General features: G+C 50.6%; 1 protein-coding gene across 1 annotated transcript in view; it reads right to left on the reverse strand.

The window, feature by feature from the left end:
- KCNK3 (potassium two pore domain channel subfamily K member 3) overlaps window positions 1-14869 on the reverse strand; it is a 94312-nt gene extending 79443 nt beyond the window's left edge. Inside the window, exon 1 of the mRNA XM_083733792.1 lies at window positions 14364-14869. Within this exon, the coding sequence (XP_083589918.1) occupies window positions 14364-14646 (283 nt within the window). The 5' untranslated portion in view covers window positions 14647-14869. The remainder of the gene's footprint in view (window positions 1-14363) is intronic.
- Between the last annotated feature and the right edge of the window lie 777 nt (window positions 14870-15646).

A 15646-nucleotide genomic window follows, 5' to 3' on the forward strand; every position in this document is an offset into this window, starting at 1 on the left:
CAGTCAGCGTAAACTCCCGGGAAGAACAGCTACTGAGACAGCAAGCCGTGGCAACGTCCCACTCCCCGGGTGGAGTCCTGTGTCCTGTTCTAGGCACCCGAAATGTAAGAAGGGTATTGAAAGATGGAAGATGTGCAGAAGAGGGATGGCCAAGCGTCTGGGAACCAAGCCCTGCGAGCAACGGTTGAAGGAGCTGAGAACGTTTAGCTTGGAAAAGAGGAGGGTGAAAGATCGCCCGCACTTGTCTTAGTGGACACTTCCACCGCTGAATCGCAGCACATTTCAACTGGGTTTTTCTAAGATTGACATTTGCTATAATTCAGTGGTAAAACTCACTCTACGTGGGGCTGCCCTTGAGACTCCCAGACAACTCCCATCTCTTGCGGGGGTGCAATTAGTGCCAGCACCGTCTGTTAAGAGTTTGGGTGTAATCTTCGATACCTCCCTCTCTATGGAGGCGCAGATTGCAGCTATAACAAAGGCGGCATTTTTCCATCTCCACCAAGCTAAGCAGTTGGCTCCTTACCTCTCTCAGCCTGACCTAGCCACTGTGATCCACGCGACGGTCACCTTCAGACTGGATTATTGTAACTCGCTCTACATGGGGCTGCCCTTGAGACTGACCCAGAAACTCCAGCGGGTGCAGAATGCCGCAGCAAGGCTCCTTACAGGGTCCTCGCCGCAGGATCACATTCATCCAGTGCTATACCAGCTGCACTGGCTCCCGGTGGAGTCCAGGGTCAGGTTCAAGGTGGTGGTTTTGACCTGTAAAGCCCTATGTGGCCTAGGACCCTCGTACCTACGGGACCGCCTCTCCTGGTATGTCCCACGGAGGACCTTACAGTCTTCAAAGAAAAACACCTTGGAGGTCCCAGGCCACAGGGACCAGAGCCAGGGCTTTTTCGGCCGTGGCCCCGATCTGGTGGAACTCTCTGTCCCAAGAGACTAGGGCCCTGTGGGACTTGACATCTTTCCGCAGGGCCTGCAAGACAGAGCTGTTCCGCCTGGCCTTTCACAAAGGCACAGTCTGACCCCCTCTCTGTAATCCTCATAGAACTCCAGCCCAATGGTTGCCATTAATTTGACTCTGAATTGATTTTAGAATGTATTTCAATTAATTGACTGTGATTTTATGTAAACTGTGCTATTTTTACTGTTGTTATGAGCCCGGCTTCGGCTGGGGAGGGCGGGATATAAATAAAATTTTATTATTATTATTAAAGCATGGGTTTTCCTGGGGAAAGCGATGGGACAAGCAAAAAACAAACAAAACCCCTCTCACACCAAGGAGAACCTAAAAAGAACCTTCTGGACCAGGCCAGCAGCCCCTCTAGTCCAGCATCCTATTGTCACAGTGGTGACCAGATGCCCAGTATGGGAACCCTGCAATCAGGATTCGAACACAAGGCCCCTCTTCCCTCCTGTGGTTTCCAGCAACTGGGATTCAGAAGCTTCGCTGGCCGGGAGCCAGCGCTGTCCACAGACACTTCCGAGTCACGTGGCCAGCGTGACAAGCTGCATCTGGCAAGCCAGCGCAGCACACGGAACGCCGTTTACCTTCCCGCTGGTAAGCGGTCCCTATTTATCTACTTGCACCCGAAGGTGCTTTCGAACTGCTAGGTTGGCAGGCACTGGGACCGAGCGACGGGAGCGCACCCCGCCGCGGGGATTCGAACTGCTGACCATGTGATCGGCATGTCCTAGGCGCTGAGGTTTTACCCACAGCGCCACCCGCATCCATCTTGTTAGAAGGTACAGGACCGATAAAAGAGCACTTGTGGAACTCACTGCCACAAGAGGCAGGTATGGCCACTAACCTGGATGGCTTTAAAAGAGGATTAGGCAAATCCATGGAGGAGGAGAGGGCTCTTGATGGCTACTAGCAAGGTCGTCTCTCTGCTCCAGCTCCACTTCTGCTTCTGAAACTCCAGAAAGGGAGGGTGCCTTGCGTTCGAATCCTGCTTGTGGATTTACTGGACTAGATGGACCAGGAGCCTGATCCAGCCTCAGGGCTGTTCTTATGTCCTTACGTTAAGTCAAAGTTTCAAAGGAAGGGGTTCTCAGTGGGATATCGTTTCCCCTCTCGGGCAAGAACAGAGAAAAGCTTGCAGAACTGATGCTGGCACAGAAAGGCAGAAATGCAATGTTGGCAATGGAGATCGTAACTGGCAAGGCAGCGGCAGACTGCAGAAAATCCCTTGCCAGCTTGGGCCGAAAGCAGGTTGGAGGCTGGCAGAGAGGGAGAGGTTCTCAGGCTGGCACAGAAGAAAATGCCAGCTGCCTGCCCCGTACAATGACACGGCTGCCTCGTTGCTCCATGCAGAGTGTTTGTCCTCTCTGCTAAAAGGAGGAGAAACATTTCCTTTAAAATGCTGTTGGTTCAAGCATTGAAATTCTGCAAAGGAGGCGAACCTCATGACCTTTATAAATTGCAGTGGTGAAGCACATTGCATCACATAGAATCATAAAGAGCTGGAAGGGACCCATTGGTCATCTATCCCAACCCCCTGCAATACAGGAGTCACCATGTTTAATAATAATAATAATTTATTATTTATACCCGGCCTATCTGGCTGTGTTTCCCCAGCCATTCTGGGTGGCTTCCAACAAAATATTAAAAATACAATAAAATATCAGACATTAAAAACTTCTTTAAAGAGGGCTGCCTTCAGATTTCTCCTAAAAGTCATATAGCTGTTTGTTTCCTTGACATCTGATGGGAGGACATTACACAGGGCAGGCACCACCACCAAGAAGGCCCTCTGCCTGGTTTTATCATGTTTTTAATATTCTGTTGGGAGCCACCCAGAGTGGCTGGGGAAACCCAGCTAGATGGGCAGGGTATAAATAAATTATCATCATACTGACTACGATATGAAAACTTCAAAACACTCCATAAAGGGATCGCAAGACCATGAGGTCTAGAAACATGGCTAGGATCCCAGATCTCTGACAGCACACCCTGAACAGAAACTACTCTCATCCAATCCGGATTCAGTGGAGGAAGCACACCTATGATCAATGTGCTTCGTTCGCAGGCTGCGTTGCAATGCCGGGTGGCCGGCCGTGTTCCTCAAAGGAGCCGACACAGAGGTGTTGTTCGAAGCTCATCTTCAAATGGAGATTTCCTCGAGGGTTGGAGAATTAGATCAGGAAATGGTTGGGGAGATAAGCACAGCCTCATGAGTGGAGCCAAGAGCCGGCCGCCGAGTCAAGGCCGGAGCAGGGATTCCGGAGATAGCGTACATTCTGTGCGGTTGGGAGGAGGGCGACGTTTCATGCGCCGCAGCGGCCTGGGTGCTTTCAGAGCCGCCGTGGCCTGGGAGCATCACAGAGGAAATAAACCAGAGGGTGAGGAGGCCTTTCCCCTAATTCTCCAACCGCTCTACAGTCCGAGAATCACACTGCAGTCGGAGGCCAGTTGCTGGAAAGCACACGAGGAAAGAGCACTCTTGCGCACAAATGCTGCTTGCGGGTTTCCCACAGGGCTGACTTTAGGTTGGATGAGGCCCTAAGCCACTGAAGGGAACGGGGTCCTTTCTATGTCCAGCTGTTCTTTGCCAACAACAAATGTCACTGTTTTTGTGCTGAATATATGCTATATGGTCATTTATGGACCTAATAGGTCTCTAAAGCCATTTGCAGGGACACGGGTGGCGCTGTGGGTTAAGCCACAGAGCCAAGGACTTGCCAATCAGAAGGTCAGCAGTTCGAATCCCCGCGACGGGGTGAGATCCCGTCACTTGGTCCCTGCTCCTCCCAACCTAGCAGTTCGAAAGCACATCAAAGTGCAAGTAGATTAATAGGTACCGCTCCGGCGGGAAGGTAAACGGCGTTTCCATGTGCTGCTCTGGCTCGCCAGAAGTGGCTTAGTCATGCTGGCCACATGACCCGGAAGCTGTATGCATATTTCATTGTTAACTGACTTCCTCAGATCCCTCCTATCTGAATTTCATTGTATCACCTTATAACAGCTCTCCAATATCATTTTTCTATTAAAATTAATGCCGTCAATTAACTATCTTCTTTTCTTTTCTTAATATACTAAATCCAAAAAAGAAAGATAAATTGGGTTTTACAAGAAATATGTGTTTAATTTTTTTTTGTTTTTCTTGTTTTAGCAATGTAATGTGTTTTGTTTTGTGTGTTGTTTTCTTTTCTATGTTATAATTGTGGAAAACTTAATAAAAAAAAATTGGGGGGGGGGAATCCATATTAGGAGAAATCCTCCGTAAGGTGCTGAAGAATTTTCACGAGGACTTCTAAAAAGAAGAAGAAGAATTCGTAAACTCGTATGGAGAACTGAACTTTAGAGCGAAAAAAATGAGAAACTGAGATCAACCGAAACTGACAGATTCTCCCAGCCCTCACGGCCCTTTTGTCCTTGTGGACCATGAATCAGCCCCTGTAATATTCAATAAAAGAGAGTTCCCGGGGCTTCCCCGGCAGACGCCTCTCACATGACACCTACTACTCGTCTCCCGTGATTTTCATTCCTACAATCACCTCAGGCTCTCCCTTGTAAAAACTAAGCTCTGGACTTGACTCTCCAAGCTCCCCTCCCCGAAGCGGCTGCCTTGCTGCTTGACCTTTCCCTCCCCTCCCCCCATCCTAATTCCACCTAATCTCTCTCTCTTCACATTTGGTTCCAAATCCAGCCTCCCTCAGCTTCCCTGGATTAACCAACTTGAACAATTTGCATGCAAAGCTTGGGGAGCACCGGCCAAAGGGACTCGAAGCAGCCCCAAGCGAAGAAAGATGCTTTTGCACCTGGCTCTCCATTGAGCGCAGTATTGCACGCACTGGCTGGCAGAGGCTCTCCGAGGGTTTCCCCCATTCTGCTTACTCCCCAGCCCTACCTGGATGTGCCCCGGACCAGACCTGCACTTTGAATGAGCTGCCACCTTTCCCATCACATCCACACAGGAATCCACGCAACCCATTCCTATCTTTCCAATTGCTGGCAAGTACAGTCATACCTTATAAGTACAGTTCAAGCTCTGGTTTTCCCAGTAGTGATGTAGGGAAGTGAGAGTTGGACCATCAAGAAGGCTGATCGCCAAAGAATTGATGCTTTTGAATTCCGGTGCTGGAGGAGACTCTTGAGGGTCCCATGGATTGCAAGAAGATCAAACCTCTCCATTCTGAAGGAAATCAGCCCTGAGTGCTCACTGGAAGGACAGACCCTGAAGCTGAGGCTCCAAGACTTTGGCCACCTCAGGAGAAGAGAAGACTCCCTGGAAAAGACCCTGATGTTGGGAAAGATGGAGGGCACAAGGAGAAGGGGACGACAGAGGACGAGATGGTTGGACAGTGTTCTCGAAGCTACCAGCATGAGTTTGACCAAACTGGGAGGCAGTGGAAGACAGGAATGCCTGGCATGCTCTGGTCCAGGGGGTCACGAAGAGTCGGACACGACTAAACAACAACAACAGTCATACCTTGGGTTACAGCCGCTTCAGGTTGCGTTTTTTTGGGTTATGGACCACCAAAACCCGGAAGTATGAGAACGGGTTACTTCCGGGTTTTGGCGGTCGCGCATTCACAGAAGCTTTAATTGCACTTTGTGCATGCATGCCGAATCGCAACCCGTGCATGCAGAGACGCACAGAAATGGGTTGCGAATGCTGCAGGTTGCGAATGTGCATCACACACGGATCACATTCACAACCTGAGCGTCCACTGTAGAAGGCTTGTTATGGGGCAGTCTCAGCAAGACAAGGTGGCTGATGGGAAACTCCCCATGGGGGTCACCTTCATCATGCTGCCTGTCCTAAGAGATGGGCGGATGATGATTACTACCTTGCCCATCAGACTGTGTTTCCTCAGCCATTCTGGGTGGCTCCCAACAGAATATTAAAAACACGATAAAACATTAAACATCAAATGGCAGTGAGAGCTGGACCACAAAGAAGGCTGATCGCCGAAGAATGGATGCTTTTGAATTTTGGTGCTGGAGGAGACTCTTGAGAGTCCCATGGACTGCAAGAAGATCAAACTGATCCATTCTGAAGGAAATCAGCCCTGAGTGCTCACTGGAAGGGCAGATCCTGAAGCTGAGGCTCCAAGACTTTGGCCACCTCATGAGAAGAGAAGACTCCCTGGAAAAGACCCTGATGTTGGGAAAGATGGAGGGCACAAGGAGAAGGGGACGACAGAGGACGAGATGGTTGGACAGTGTTCTCGAAGCTACCAGCATGAGTTTGACCAAACTGGGAGGCAGTGGAAGACAGGAGTGCCTGGCGTGCTCGGTCCATGGGGTCACGAAGAGGCAGACACGACTAAGCGACTAAACAACAAAACATCAAACATTAAAAACGTCCCTAAACAGGGCTGCCTTCAGGTGTCTTCTAAAAGTCAGATAGTTCTTTATTACCTTGACATCTGATGGGAGGGCGTTCCACAGGGCAGGCGCCACCACCGAGAAGGCCCTCTGCCTGGTTCCCTGTAACCTCACTTCTCACAGGGAGGGAACCACCAGAAGAGTCTTGGAGCTGGAACTCAGGATCCAGGCTGTAGGATTTATACCCCGCCCATCTGGCTGGGTTTCTCCAGCCACTCCAGCCGGCTTCAGGCCAGTGACCCATCTAGTCCGGCCTCCTTTTCTCACAGTGGCCAACCCAATGCCCATTATGGGAAACCCACAAGTAGAATTGAAGCACAAGAATGATCTCTCCTCCAGAAACTGGTCTAAACTAAAACTGAAAAGCCCCAAACACGGTACGCTTTTTTCTTAGGGGATTTCGCTCCAGCCCTCTTGAACATTTTGGTTGTCCTTCTCTGCACTGGGATATTGCAGATGACGATTTAGATTTAGTACCCAACAGTCTATAAATTAAACACAAGGGAATTTACAGTCTGGGTCAATATACACACACTTGAATTAAACTCAAGACAATATCAAGTAACTCCCGTAAACAATCTAAAAACTACCGTATTTTTTGCTCTATAATACTCACTTTTCCCCTCCTAAAAAGTAAGGGGAAATGTGTGTGCGTCTTATGGAGCGAATGCAGGCTGCGCAGCTATCCCGGAAGCCAGAACAGCAAGAGGGATTGCTGCTTTCACTGCGCAGCAATCCCTCTTGCTGTTCTGGCTTCCGGGATTCAGAATATTTTTTTTCTTGTTTTCCTTCTCCAAAAACTAGGTGCATCTTATGGTCAGGTGCGTCTTATAGAGCGAAAAATACGGTAGAAAGGTCTTTAAGGCGACAAGATGAAGGAATGGAGCCAAACTTGGCAGAAGAGTTTGAGAGCTGTATCTCTCAAATATCACATCGTTCCACTGATATGAGACGCATCCTCTGGAGTTATTAGAGCAATTGGTTTGGAACTGGGAGCTGGCTTCAAACTTAATTATATCTCCACCCCACTCTTCCACCCTGAGCACAGTTTTTCACCTCCCCCTTTCACCCCCTACAACAACAACCCTGTGAGGTAGGCAAGGCAGAGAGACAATGGATGGCTCAAGATCAGCCGGCGAGCTTCAGAGCTGAGTGGGAATTTGAACCCTGGTCTCTCCCACATCTTACTCCAACACGCTCTCTAACCATTACATCAAACCGGCACTTAATAAAACTTCATTCCTTTTTCTACTATTATTTTCTCATGGGTTTCTATGAGATTTGACCCATTGATATCACACACACACACACACAGAGGAAGGAAGCCATGGAAGAAGACAGAAAGTATCCATCCAGTAGACAGACAGTAGGATTAGAAGCTCAAAGTCCTGGATTCAAAACCTGCCACAGCAACAGACTACTTAAATTTGCTGCCAATGTGCTTCCTGTGACTGTTATGGGCTGTTTCATGTGTACAGGTGTTTGAATTAATTCTTCTAATCGTATGGTATATTTATATTTATGTATTGAAAAGTGATGTGAGCTGCTTGGAGAATTTTGCGTAACATGCAAACATAAATACATTACGGTTCAAGTTTCTTGTATTAATTCACAAAGCCCTGGGGCAACTTAGGTCCAGGGTACTTCAGGGACCACCTGAATTCTCCTATCCCCACTCGGTCATTGAGGTCATCTGCAAAGGCATCATTGGTCATCCCCCAAGTTGCTGGGGCTCAAAGCTAAGCCTTTGGTGTCATTGGCCCTGTCCTCTGGAACTCTCTGCCACTGGAAATTCACCAGACGCCTTCTGTGTCGACTTTTAAAAGCCTGCTGAAAACTTTTGTATTCTGCCAGGCCTCTGACCACATTGGTCCACAACTGTTGTTTGAGGTCTGTTTTTAACTTTTATATGGATGCCATTGTGTGGCTTTTATGTTTTCATTTCTGTAAACTACTTCGGTTTATTTTTTAATGATGCAGCAGTATACAACTATTCTTATAAATAAATAAATGCAACTATCAAGACTAAATGATAATAATCAAGGTTGAACAAGACAATGTCACTCAAAGGCAATTTATGCTATAATTCCAGCACAACCATGCAGTGGGGGAAAACTTGACCTCTTGGTCACAGAAGGGTCACCCCAAAGGTCATCTAGTCCCATCCCCTGCAGTTCAGGAATCACAGCCACCCGACCTTGGTTTGAAAACCTCCAACAAAGAGTCGACCACCTTCCACTGGTACTGGCACATTTGCCATCACTAAAGCCACTGGGATCTTAACAAAGGTTGCAATTTTCCCACAGCCATTGTGCGCCAAAACTGCAGTAGGAATTGAGTCTCGGGCTGAGTTTTCCAACCGATCCAATCCCTTGTAACCTCTGGAATTGGCCTCTGCTTTCCATGGAGCTGGACTTGGCAACTAGTGCAGCCAAATAATAATAATAATAATAATAATAATGTATACCCCGCCCATCTGGCTGGGTTTCCCCAGTCACCCTAGATGGCTCCAACAGTATATTAGGTAAAGGGACCCCTGACCATCAGGTCCAGTCGTGGCCGACTCTGGGGTTGCGGCGCTCATCTCGCTTTATTGGCCGAGGGAGCCAGCGTACAGCTTCCGGGTCATGTGGCCAGCATGACTAAGCTGCTTCTGGCAAACCAGAGCAGCGCACGGAAATGCCGTTTACCTTCCCGCCAGAGTGGTACTTATTTATCTACTTGCACTTTGACGTGCTTTCGAACTGCTAGGTGGGCAGGAGCAGGGACTGAGCAACGGGAGCTCACCCCGTCGCGGGGATTTGAACCGCCAACCTTCTGATCAGCAAGTCCTAGGCTCTGTGGTTTAACCCACAGCGTCACCCGCATCCCTTAAAAGTATATTAAAAACACTATAAAACATTAAACATTAAAAACTTCCCCAGCCATCTCAAGGGATCCTGCGCAGCCTCTTTTACAAGAAGTGCCCTGGTTCTTTCTTGCCAGAGTCAGGAAACTACAAAAGTCAGAGAGGCCTTTTCCCTAACGGACAGTGGCATAGCGTGGGTTTGGCAGCACCCGGGGCAAGGCAAGTAATTTGTGCCCCCTAACCCGTGGATTTTAGTAGGGGCAGAGAGCTGCAAGTGCGAGCGCGCGCCCCCCCCCCCCCAGGTGTTGCGCCCGGTGCAGCCGGGCCCCCCTGCACCCCCCACACTACGCCACTGCTAACGGAGTCCAGCTGCTGTTTACATTCTGTAGCAAGCCCCCCCAGTGCCCTGGGATGTGAAAAGGCCACTGTCAGAGGGTTTAGGGCATGGGCAGGCAAACTAAGGCCCAGGGGCTGGATCCGGCCCAATCGCCTTCTCAATCCGGCCCATGGATGGTCCAGGAATCGGCATGTTTTTACATGAGTAGAATGTGCCCTTTTATTTAAAATGCATCTCTGGGTTATTTGTGGGGCATAGGAATTCGTTCATTTCCCCCAAAAAAATATAGTCCGGCCCCCGCAAGGTCTGAGGGACAGTGGACCGGCCCTCTGCTGAAAAAGTTTTCTGACCCCTGGTTTAGGGACTCTTTCTGTTCTTGTGACTTAGAATTATAGGATTGTGGAGTTGGAAGGGACCTCTGAAGGACATCTAATCCAACCCCCTGCGATGCAGGAATCTCAGCTAAAGCATCCATGATAGAGGGCCATCTGCTTAGAAACCTCCAAGAAAGGAGAGTCCACCACCTTCTGAAAAGTCTGCTCCCCTGTCGAACAGCTCTGACCATCAGAAAGCTCTTCCTGACTTAGTTGAAGTCTCCTGGAAACGATGCCTTATGAGGAACGGCTAAGGGAGCTGGGCATGTTTAGCCTGGAGAAGAGGAGGTTAAGGGGTGATATGATAGCCATGTTCAAATATATAAAAGGATGTCACATAGAGGAGGGAGAAAGGTTGTTTTCTGCTGCTCCAGAGAAGCGGACACGGAGCAATGGATCCAAACTACACGAAAGAAGATTCCACCTAAACATTAGGAAGAACTTCCTGACAGTAAGAGCTGTTCGACAGTGGAATTTGCTGCCAAGGAGTGTGGTGGAATCTCCTTCTTTGGAGGTCTTTAAGCAGAGGCTTGACAACCATATGTCAGGAGTGCTCTGATGGTGTTTCCTGCTTGGCAGGGGGTTGGACTCGATGGCCCTTGTGGTCTCTTCCAACTCTATGATTCTATGATTCTATGATTCCTTTCTTGCAGTTTGAAGTCTTTGGTTTGAGTCCTAACCCTCTGGAGCAGCAGAAAACAAGCTTGCTCCATCTTCAGATATTTGGCTAACGTGTTTATGGAGTGCCAGGGAAACTCAACTGGTCCTTTCATTATATATCTTTAGGTGCCAGGCAAAAACATCCCTCCTTCTCCCAGGCCTTTAACAATCTACGTTCTTTGGAACTGGGGTTTATTGCTTTTGTTTGTTATTATGCTATATATTTTTCCATTGTTATGTTATAAACTACCCTGTGATCTTTGGCTGAAGGGTGGTATAGAAATTTAATAAAGAATAAATATTTCGGAGAAGATAAAAAGCTATCCTTTTCTGGGACACCTGCACTGAGCAACCAATTCCGGTTGTGCTGCTGCTATAGATTCAATTGCATTTATTTCTTTGTTTTATTAATACTCTTTTGGGGCATAAGTATTGCCAACCAGCAACAGCAGTCAGTGTCCTCTCTCAAAAGGGTGTTCTGAACAGGAACGAGAACGAAAAGCCGTAGAAAGATTTTTTCAAAAAGTGAAATAATCCAGCACAGAGGGAAAGCACCAAAAAAATCGAAACCAGGAAGAGAGGGTGTGCGCCATATTTCAAGGAGACTCTGCAGGGAAGCGCTTTTAAGAGCTCGGGATTTGAGAAACAATTTGGAAGCGTTGCAACAGGCTTCAAGGCTGTCTGGCCTCTGGGGGTCTTTGGCCAGAATTCCAGAGCAGCGGCATAAATCAGGAATTAATCTGATTGCAAGCAAGAGTTAGGAGCTTAAACTGATCTCTTCCTCTGCGCGTCAAACTGCGCCCAATTGCATTCGTTTGTCCTTAAAAATGCTCTATTTGTAGCTGGCTTAATACGCCATAAACAGAGGCACATAATTTCTCCTTTTAAAAAGCGTCAAAGGAAAGCCTTCTGTCCCCATTAAGAAGAGAAATGTCGAAAGGGTCAAAGTGAATGCCTGTCCAGTTTACTCAACAGGCAATATGATTCTGTGTTCGCTCCAAAGTTCAATGTGACTTACTCCTAAGTAAAAGTGCGCAGAACTGAAGATGAACTACATCATGCACAGCTAAAGATTTAGACTTTGCAATACAGCTGACCTTTCTCACTTTATTGTATGGAGGCAAGAGAAAATATTGAGGTGCAATTAATACATTTCTGCCTACAGAAGAGTCCTTTTCTCATTTCCCCCATAGAATATCTAATATTGTGCAAATGAACTTTGGGATAATCCAGGGGTTTCTTGCCCACCCACCTCAGATCACATGACGTAGCCCATTGGGGGGGGGCACTTTGAGTACGATGAGGAAACAACAAGTAAACTTCAAGGACGCTAGAGCTTTGGGGCCAAAAAGGCCTGGGATTTAATTTCTCTACCTTCTGACACGGGTTCCCTTCTGCCCACCTCAACTCTCCATCTGTAAAATGGGAACAAGCCCTGGAACGCCAAGCACGCAAAAGGGGTAAGGGGAAAAACATTGCTACGCATTTGGATTATTATTGAAAGCTTGGCAGGTCAGGATCCCACGATTACGGCGAAGTGAGTCCCACTGGGCTCTATGGCGTTTACTCCTTCGTTAGTGTGCTCACGACTGCAGACTGAGCTGAAAGATGCTCTTAAAGATCTGAGGCTCTTGCCTGGCGCAGAGGATCTTCCGAAGCTTAGTGGAAACGAGGGTGGCAAAGAAGATCTCCAACTATAGGACTTCTCTGGGCAAGGGAACCCCCCTTCTATTTTCAACGCTGCCCACTCGCAGGAATCCTGCGCATTGCAGACACGGCGAGACCTCCCCCCCACACACACACACACGCCTTGCCTTCCTGTGTGTTTTGATTCACATGTTTGGAAACTGGCAAAATGACAGGCTGGGTGTTCCCCATAAACAACCCACGAGCCCTGAATCCACGAGCTCGCCTCATCCTTCTGGAAACAGCGGAGGAGCAAAAGAGATCCATTTTTGTTTTACTCGAGAGAAGCGGGAAGAAAAACAAGCTTCCTGAACCTCGGTCGCTTCCTGCACAGGAGGGTAGTTGGGGGGGGGCAACCTTCCTCTTGCTAAGCCCACGCACCCACCCCCAAAAAACACCCCTCTTGAGGGCAGGTAGATAAAGTCAGCTCACGCCTTTTACGACAGATTAATAAATCGCCTGCATCACACGCAGCGTCGGATCTCTCTCCCTACAGGGATTAGGAAGCGGTCACGCACAGATGGCAAGGGGGAGGGGTCCGAAAAGTGCTTCCTAACTCTTGCAGGCCGCGATCCGGCGCGCCTACTCGAGAGTAGACCCCGCGGAATGCAGCTGGGCTTGCTTCTGAGGGACCAGGCGTGGGATTGCACAGTGAATGCATCTGATAAGAACCTCGGTCGCTGCCTTATGACAGTCAGAGAGACTACTGGTTCATCCGACACAATATTGTCGACACGGGCTGGCAGCAGCTGCCCAGGGTTTCAGCCAAGGATCTCTCCCGCTTCTGCCTGGAGATGCCACCGCGGACTGAACCTTCTACAAGCAAAGCAGCTGTTCTGCCTCTGAGCTACTACCTTTCTCATTCCGTGCAAAAGATATCTTTATGGCCCAGCCTATGCATTTTTACTCAGAAGTAAGCCTGATAACTCTTCCCAGTACATTTATATACTCCTATCCGCAGCCCAATAACGCACCCTACGGCATGTTTACTCAGAAGGAACTTCCACTGTGCCCAACAGCATTGACTCTTTGGTAAGCATGCTTCGGAAGACAGTGGAGTCAATAATGCGAGAAATTCCTAATCACCCTAAGCAGCCCCCCCCCCCCATCCCATAATCGACAGCCGCCGCCCTCCCCCACCCCACCCCCAACTCAGCAAAAGATCATTCGGCCACAGCTTCTACCCAGACACACCAACGACCCTCCACGAGAAATTCCGGAGATCCCAGTCGCGCCTCCAAACCCAACCAGTAATCTGGTTTGGTGGTCTTAAATGGGGAGGGGGGAGAGACGAGAGAGGAGGGGTCTGCTTTCCAGGGAAGACCCTTTGTCTTCATTGTTTCTCCGCGCTTTAGCATGCATTTCAAGCTCCCTGCCTCCAGACCTCTCCGCGCCCCTCGCCACTTTTTCCATAGAAGCCTGCTGCGGTGGGGGGGGGGGGTCATTATAAAAACAACCAGTCCCCCACTTTTCCAGAAACAGGTTTGCTTTAGGTCTGGAAGGGTGTTGCTGTTTTTTTTAAGGGAGATTTTTCTTCCGGGCGCCGCTGAGAACGTGCCATCTCCTGCGCACACCCCACCCGGAGACTATACTTTCGGGGCGGGGGGGGGGGGGACAACAGAAGAAGGCAAAGGAGGAAAAGACGAGTGGACGGGGCTCGGGGCGTGAGCCGTGTTCTGAGCTTGGATGATGATGGAGAGAGAGAAAGCGATTATATAGCTGGAAGAGGGGCTTTGTGTGTCTATTGGAGAGTAAAGTAATAAGGGAGGGGAACCCCCCCCCCAAAGAAAACCACTCAGAGCTCAGCGAAAGGTTTCCGAAGCCCGTTCTTAAGTTGCCCAACTCCTCTCCAAACCGGCGTCTCCCTCTCCAAAGTGGGAAAGCGGTTCTGCAACGCAGCAGGCGCGTTTGGGGAGGCAGGTCCGGCCCCAAAGGGGAAACTGAGGACAAAGTATACACGTGGAATGTGGCGGCGGCGGGGTGGGGGGAGACAGGCACGCACGCACACTTTCTGGGGACAGTCCCACCCACCCCCTCCGGGGCTTCGTGCAGCCTCAGGCGGCGCCCCGGGGCGCAGACGGCGGCGGCGACGGGCGCGCGGCGAGGCCGCCTTACCGATGGTGGTGATGACGGTGATGGCGAAGTAGAAGGATCCGGCGAACTTCCACTGGACGCCGGCCTTGTGGGGCTTGAGCTTGAGGACCACCCCCTCCAGCTCGCAGTAGTTGGCCTCGCTCAGGTTGTACTTGCTCTTGAGTTCCAGCTGCTTCTCCTCCAGCGCCGTCCGGTCGGCCGTCTCCGCCTCGGACTCCAGCGCGTCGAAGACGGCGGCGCCCACCAGCAGGTAGGTGAAGGTGCAGATGATCAGCGCCAGCGTCCGCACGTTCTGCCGCTTCATGGTCCCGCCGGGCTGGGGCTGCCGGACGCCGGGGAGCCGCGAGCGGAGGGCGCTTCTGCTGCTGCTGCTGCTGCTACAGCCGATGGAGACGAGGATGGAGAGGAGACGCAAGAAGCGGCCGTTGCCTGGCTCATGGCTGCTGCTCCGGCGCCTGCCTGCTGCCTGCTGCCTCCTGCCGCCGCCGCTGCTGAGGCTCCCGCGGCAGCTGGGCTGGCCAAGGCGACGGCTGCTCCGGGAAGGCGGGCGGGCGGGCGGGCAGCACCCGCCGCCCAGGCTCCCCGGGGGGAGGGAGAGAGCGCCGGAGGGCGGAGGGAGGGAGCCGCGGAGCTGTTCCTTCAGCACCACCTCCAGGAGAGCCCGGGCCACGCCAACTGGGCGGGAGGCCTTGGAGGGGAGAGGGGAGGGGTGCGGTGGGGAGGGGAGGGGTAAGGAGAGAGGACCCCCCCCCCCAGGGAGAAGACCCCGGGCACGCACCAGCGTGGATCCCAGGGGTGCTGTTTCCATGCCCCACGCGCTTTGCTAGCTCGGGAGGGTTGGAAGAGTGGTCCTGTCTAAGGCTCCGCGGGGCAGGGACCTCCGGGAAAGGGTCCTTGAGAGACAGCCGCCCGACCACCTGTGTTTACAAACCTCCGGGGAATTATAGCATTATGGGGTAGTAGCGTTGGAAGGGATCCCAAGGGTCTACTAGTGCAGCGAAAGGATCCTCCAGAGGCGGCCGCACCAACTGTTTTAAAAGCCTCTGTGTGGCAGAATCATGCAATTGTACAGGTGGAGGGAATCCCAAGGGTCATCTAGTCCAACCCCCTGCAATGCAGAGATAACGGCGAAAGGATCCACCATAGATGGCCACCCAACCTCTGTTTTAAAATCCCAATGAATCATAAACATTGCAGGAGTGGAAGGGGCCCCATGAGTCCAGCCCCCTGCACTGCAGGGATCTTATATTAGGGTTACCAGACGTCTCCGGTTCCTGGGGACAGTCCCCGGAATTGCAAATCTG

Source organism: Podarcis gaigeae (genome assembly GCF_964106915.1).
Source record: "Podarcis gaigeae genome assembly, chromosome: 3".
In the NCBI taxonomy this organism is placed as follows: Eukaryota; Metazoa; Chordata; class Lepidosauria; order Squamata; family Lacertidae; genus Podarcis; species Podarcis gaigeae.